We start from the raw sequence: 7,253 nt of genomic DNA, 5'->3' as shown, positions 1-7,253 counted from the left end.
GGTGAGCTGCTGTTGCGTGGGACAGTAGGATACTGCCACATCACCACGCTTGATCACGTCGCGAATAAAATGGTAAAGCACATTAATGTGCTTACTGCGTGTGGTCGTTATCTCATTCTACATGTACATTGTCTTGATAGCAGACTGGTTATCCACTTGCAAACTGATCAACCTCTCCTTTGTCCAGAGGCCAATTTCCACGAGCAGTTGCTTCACCCAGACAGCGTCTATTACCGCCATTGCAGCAGCCACGTATTCAGCCTCCATGGTGGAGAGCGCAACAGACGTTTGCTTCTTGGATGCCCAAGCAATCACGGAGCAGTTCAATACCAGTACGGCGCCAGACACTGACTTTGCGTCCGAGGTGTCACCTGACCAGTCAGCGTCGGTAAAGATGATGGCGTGCCATTTGCATCCCACACCTTGTCCATTCTTTAACCCTTTTGCGGCAAAAGGTGCTATTCTGGCACCTTTTGTCGGGTTTTCAGGAGCCGCTAAGAAAATCGCTTCAAAAGGAGCTTTATAAGCATGTTTTGCTTTGTATCCATGTTTCCACACACCGCGATTTGTAACAACAGCATTTGTATCTTCTGATTGCAGTCAAAAAGACTAAAATTACTGATATAGACTATTAATTAAAGCAAGATAAGTTTCCCCTGCTAGTACCCTGAAGATGGTAACTTTTCAATAGTCTCATCAAGATGCTTGCATACTCGACCGTCAGCACAAGCTGGAGCTATCATGCCGATTTCTAAATTGTCGCCATGCCTCGGACCACGTTCTTGGAGGAAGAAGATAAGGCGCTAGTGCAGCTCGCTCGCACCTACACAGAGCGCGGTAGCAAAGTAGCTTGGAGTGAGGTGGCCAAGAAGATGTGACGCTGGAGACGAAGTCCCGTGCAGCTCGCTCAGAGATTGAATGCTCTAAAGCGAACATTTGGCAGGAATCTGACAAGCTTTCCGCCGTCATTTTTTACTAAGGTACAAGCTCGGCGAGGTCGTCGTAGCACGCTGGTGTTGCAGATTCGGCAGCCTGCACTCCAGCACCACAAGATCCAGAGAGCACATTGAGCTCAACAGCAAGCCCAATTTGTATGGATACACAGCTCAGCCAGTTGGCACCCATAGCTACACAAAACGTGTTGGAATCGGAGAAAGTGACGCCAAGTCAGCAAATCGAAGCCTATCCTAGTGAAGTGCATGGGGCGGTGGCGATAAAAGCAAAGGAGCGTAGCGAAGTAATGGTCTTTCCGGCATCCTTACCTGTGGCCTCTATCCAGCCTTTGGATGCAATTGGGTTGGCGCAGTCTACTACGCAGCGATCTGATTCACGAAAGAACTGTTTACTATCTCCTCACGCAGCAGCTGGTACGATGTCAGCCATTTTTCATTATGCATCAAGAAAAGATATCATTTATCCTGCGGCAGCCCCGGCGTTGAATGCTGGGGAGCTTCTTCCAGCTGCTATTAGTAGTCTTATCGCTGCTATCTCCAAAATCAAAACTATTGATGCCCAAGATGTGTTTCTTGACATCGGCTGTGGTATCGGTAACGTATTGGGGCAATTCGCGCTACAAACGGCAGTTCGAGCAAGTCTCGGAGTCGAAATTCGCCGCGAGCTCATCGGACATGGCTCAAATGCAGTTAGCAGCAATTCGTTACGGTGGCCATCACTTGCTAAAGTGAAATTGTATGGTGCTGATGTGCGCAAAATCAAAATCTCGGCGATAACACCGTTCTCGACAGCCACCATTGTCTTCGCAAATAATCTGAAGTTTGAGCCGTCCACGAACAATTACATCAACGGAGAGTTATTTTTTATGTTGAACGCGTGGGTCGTTGCGTTTACCAGTGAGGTGTGCCCTCGCCACAACAGCGCTTGTACAAAAGATTTTTGTAGTCGTTGGGAGATAGAGGACGTGATCCAAGTACCTGCGAGCTGGACAAACCTCATCAGCGTTTACATTTATACAAAGAGATATTGATGTTTACATCGATAATATCAAAGAATTCTTCTAGCTGCTCGACCCTTTTTGTTCTGTGGGGGAGGTAACGTCGAGTCGCTCTGCTTCAACTTGTATAGCTCGGACGCCTTCATAATGTTCCCCTTTACGGAGAAAAGGTTCCGAGGCAGGTAAAAGTTATGAAACTTCTCCCAGCACGTCCATCGTGCTGTTTGGCAGAAGTACGGTCTTTCTGGGGCGGTGTGAAGAAGTTGACAAAGGCATACGTTGTGCAGCGTACAGTGATCAGTCACGACAGTTGGTAAGCGGTTTTCCCAGCGACAAATCACGCATTGACGTCGTTTCTTGCTCTCAGTAAAAAGTTGCTTCGAAGAAACAGTAGTACAAACTTTTTTAGGGCTATCGACAATATCGGGTGTTTCCACTGTCATACTCCATGTAGTTGCAGCACCACATAGATCGACACTATTACCAGTACGTGCGTTTCCGTACAGCATCCGGCGATCACTTGGTGCCTCCATCCATTTTCCAGAGAGTAGCTCTTCGGCCAATTGAGTCACAAAAGCGCGGTGAGGGTCTCTCTCCTTACTCATATCCACGCCAAGCTTTCTCGACATGTATGCATTGACTCTAGCGACATCTACTAGTGACATTGCCAGCTTCTTGTACCATTTTTTGAAGGAATGTCCATCAGCGATGGAAAATCGCGCACGCAGCTGGTCCAGGCGGTCGACACCCTGCATGTGCTCGTTGTATTGCGATACGCATGATGGGGCTCGGTAAGGCTGCATTGTACTTCCTACTCGACGGGTTAGCTCCGTTGCTGTTGAACTGTCAGCGTTTGATATCATTTTGACAATGGAACTATCGAACCAGGAAACTGCAGTCATCTGGTGGTTCAGCGACACAGCTTGCCGAAACTTTTCTCTTGTACACTCGGTTTTCTTCAGGATGACATGGTTTGGGAAGTGCATGCTATTTTTTCGAACTGTCCCTCGACCGTAAAGTCCTTTGAGCTGCAATGCAGCAAGTAGTTGCACGGACATGTAGTAGTTATCCGCGTTAATAACCCGACTGGTATGATACAGTGGACGGGCAACTTCCACTACTTGGCCACGAACGACGGCGAGTGCATCTAAATCTTGGCGCAGCTCCTCAATTTCAGCATCAGATGCAATATTATGAAGCCGATCCGATACATCACTCTCACAGTGCACTCGGAAATTGACAGCAATCCAAGTCGTAGAACAACACAGCATATAAAGCCGAAAATGGTATTTCCCTCCTGGTTTCATGGGGTTAAACATGATAAGCCGCCTTCCGAACTTGGAACGACATGCCACGCTGGCTTCATCCAATGCAACATCTCGACCAACTTCGACGTATTTTCCGCCAGTCACTTTCATAAAAAATTCACAAGTGTTCGAATTCGAGCGAGTGCATCTCGCTTGCTGGTTTCATTTGACGCTTGATGCGTACTTTGAGGTTGCTGCGTAGATAATTGTGTAGGCGATGCTATCGGCATGTTGTTAGTAGCATGATCGGTATGCACTTGATGGTCCGACCTTGAAGTCGACTCAACTCCCTCTCGCTGGTATTCCGATGAGCTCTGAGGTGTAGCCACGCTCGAGCCATCTGCAGTGGCGCTCGCATCGTCATTGAGAGCGTCATTCACTGAAGCAGCAGTAGGTCCAGCCCTCAGTGAAGAAATTGGTGTTGCAACGTTAGCCGAATGTTGAGCTCGCTTTGAAATTGCTCTAAAGCAAAATGACACTCGTAACAGCTTGAATCTTGCAAGAGGCATGATATTATCGAGCCCAACACTGCAGCCACCCAATATTCTATCTTCCACTTGCTGTCCCCAATAATTAGCGTATTCACCCTTGTCCACCGGTGCCATATACAGCAAAATACCCAGAAAAGTCATCACTTCTTGCAACGTAAAAAGAGGTCGGTGTGTGATACGGGTTTCACGTTCGTATTCACGCATCGCTTTGTTAGTTTGGTGAGCTACTTTGAATCAAAAGTAGACAGGGATGTACGCAAAAAATGCCGATGAAGGTGAGTGCGTAAACAAATGACAATATTCCGGTCGAATCCTAGTCTCCGTGCCTCCGTCATGATGTTCGTAAAGATTGGAAGGAGCTTCCATTTGTGCTTCTGGGGTCAAACTTCAAGTTTTCAATTGATTGCCTCCACTTCCGTCATCGACGACGGAAAAACAAATTCTGGGTCGTAGCGGTCGTTCTCCACAGCTTCAATGTCACTGGCATCTTCTTGAACTTCGATCTCGCTTTGATCAGCATGACAAAGAGCGGTCTATGCCGGTTTCGATGGTGACGACATTATGTTACTGTAGTTTTCAACGCCGCGCTGCACTATGCTTATGTTCAAGTACTCACTTTTCTTCTGGAACTGTGTGTCGATCCATTAAATTTCAAGCAGGGCTTTTTTTTTGTCGAATCGTGTTACGCGTCCAACGATATACGCGCTTCCGACATCAGAATACACGCTGTCCTTTAGCCAGACTTCTAGGACGGGTGAATACGCCACTAGTTTCTCGATGTAAGCGCGGGAAACAAGCGCGTTGTGATTTCGTGCTGCTTGGGCACGCGATCGTTTCGATCCGCCGCGTGTTGTAGACGTTCGTGTAGGATTTGGGTCAGGATTCGCGTCTCCATCCACGGCAGATTTCCCCGCTGCTCCAGCGCAAGAGGATTCATCATCTGCGGTGGCGCCATTCATAAGTTCGGCAAGACTTCGCTGCCGCTTTCGTGTCTGCGTAGTGCTGTGCTTGTGAGAACCTTTTGTCTTCCCCTTACCTAGCTGCGTTTGCTGTGTAAATTCACTCTGTGTGCTTGGTATCAGCTGATGACGAGCACGTTGTTCTTCACCATGGTTACCTTGACCACCGTCGACATGGTGATCTTGACGATGGAGTGGCAGCTCTTCTCCGGCCTGACCTAGGTCGCCACAACTTGCTGCTGTCACGTCGCCTACGACCGTAGCCTCATCAGAACTAATCAATAACGAAACCAACGATTGTGTGTCATCGCCTCGCGGGGGTGTAGACGTTCGCCGCACTTGCTGGCCGCGCGCCATGATCGCCTATTGTCGGTAGATCCAGCAGTGATTGACCGACTGTTGGTGGTATTCCTTACTGAAGATAAATTTGCATAGTGAAAACAACACATGTAACCTTCCCTATCAAAAGCCGCTTGTACGACACATTAGCATAGTGAAAAAAGTATATTTGCCCATATGAGATTAGAAGCTGCTTTATTCAAGCCTGCGCGAAGGACGCTTACTTCTGACACGATACTCGCTAACGATGCGATACTTCTGTCGCTATGCGATGTTTTTGAGTAGAACTTGGGGCAACTGAACAATACATTTTGTGACGCGTCGATATATATAATCGGATAGAATGTAGTGGTGTGGAGTGTTGCTGGACGGAAAACCCGAGCTTACTAATATTCATTCGGATAAGACTGGCGGTGTCATATTCAGGTTAGTTCATAAAGAGCATGTTGTTCTAGATGCCGTTCTGGCTGTACGACGGCACTGTCGCTGACGGAGGTGGCGTTCAGGACGGCGACGCTGTAGATGTTTATAGGGCCACGGAACACCAGGGCAACCTCCTCCGTCTACGTCGATGTCGTGGGGGTAGCTGAAATCGAAGTAAAAGTCTGCGTAGTTATAGACGTGCTGCTGGTTAATGGAGTTTTATTGGTGCTGTCGGACGAAGCAGTCGCGGTTACCGACTTGTAGTCACAATGGTCCTTCGGGGCGGTAGTGGTAGCGGCCGCAGTCGTGTTGTCAGGGTATTCAGTCGCTGACTCGGTAGCCGACTGTGCATAGTGTTTGTGCTGGCATTAATCGGCCGGAACTGACGGTGACAGTCAATTGAGACAACTGTGCATCTTGGTATCGTTCGGCGTGCAAGTTGGCGTCGGAGCACTGTTCACTCTTGCAGAGGGTGGCGTAGGAGCTGGAGGTGGTCTTGATCGAGCTTGTGTTAGGTGCGATGCTCATGACCACATTGCAGCAGGACTTGCCTGTGAGCTCCTTGTAGGTCTCGCGAGACGAGGAAATGTGTTATCGGGCAGGTTGACCCTGACGTCGTATCAGGTGTGCTGACCCGATACGTAGAGATCAGCGAGAGTGGCCTTGTCGCCCATTTCGTCACGTTGGGTAACCGCAGGACAGATCTCGAGACGTGGAGGCTCCACGCTCCACTGGAGCTGCCGTCCGTGATGGCATCAGTCTTGCTGCTACCGTACAGGCCGATTCATTTGGACGTTGGTTGTGCTAGGTGGGGATACTGATCGGCTCGAGTGTGATGATGGGCGCTGGCCGTATTTGGACGGATTTGCCAGATTGCAGATCTAGTCAGTTAGTCTAACCAATCAGAGTATGAGAGGGAAATTCTAGCCTATCAGGAATCTGTATGAAAAGGGGCTAAAAGAGGTGGCAAGAGACACATCACCCTTTAGCTCGAGAAGACAAAGTTAGAAACAAAAAGGGTCATTTTGGGACCTTTTGTTTCTGAATGACTGATTTGTGTATGGCATACAGGCTCATGTAGCTCGCGAAAGGGTTAAGAACAGTCCAGAAGGTGATGTGCCCCGTAAGTAGCGCAGGATTCGCCTCACACCTTGCCAATGACTCTCCCGTGGACGAGCGACGAATCTCTCCAGGTAATTAACTGCAGCTGTGATGTCCGGTCGAGTGCAGTTAGATAACCACAGCAGCGAGCCAATCGCGCTACGCATGAGACTGATCTGCTGCATTGGTTGTCTGGCATCCATTGGGGTGCTAACTGTACGGCATTTAGACATCTTCAAATCGACTAAAAGTATCTCGATAGTGTCGGGTGGAAGACAAATCCATCTTAAGTGTGCTCGATGCAAATCCCAACACCTTCGCTGCATCGCCCATGTTCTTAATATCGAATATCTTCCCCAATTGGAACATGACCAAGTCGCTATCTGCATCATTTTCACTGACAATGATAACATCGTCGACGTACAGTCCAAGTACGGGCAGATTTCCTTTTCGTCGGCGAGTGTACAGGCATGGATCGAGTTTGCTTCGTGCGAAACCGATCAATAGTAAGAACGCATTGATCTTGTTGTTCCACGGTAAGCCACTCTGCTTCAATCCGTATAACCCTTTCTTTAGTAGCAATGCCGTGTCGTTCGAGCATGGAGTGCCTTTCGGAGGCTTCATAAGGATTGGTCGATCCAGGTCTGCTTTGACATAGGCGTTTGGTACATCGCCCTGCCTG

General features: G+C 48.6%; 1 protein-coding gene across 1 annotated transcript; it reads left to right on the top strand.

The window, feature by feature from the left end:
- Positions 1-265: 265 nt before the first annotated feature.
- On the top strand, positions 266-878 carry PITG_19974 (uncharacterized protein; the record flags this gene model as incomplete). The annotated part of the gene is made up of 2 exons (XM_002895758.1): positions 266-388; positions 789-878. The coding sequence occupies 2 exons, from the start codon at positions 266-268 to the stop codon at positions 876-878; spliced, it is 213 nt and encodes a 70-aa protein (XP_002895804.1).
- Between the last annotated feature and the right edge of the window lie 6,375 nt (positions 879-7,253).

Source organism: Phytophthora infestans, genomic scaffold (assembly GCF_000142945.1).
Source record: "Phytophthora infestans T30-4 supercont1.135 genomic scaffold, whole genome shotgun sequence".
Taxonomy (NCBI): Eukaryota; Oomycota; class Peronosporomycetes; order Peronosporales; family Peronosporaceae; genus Phytophthora; species Phytophthora infestans.
The sequence above is the reverse complement of the archived record's forward strand: the minus strand, read 5'-3'. Positions and strand labels throughout refer to the sequence as shown.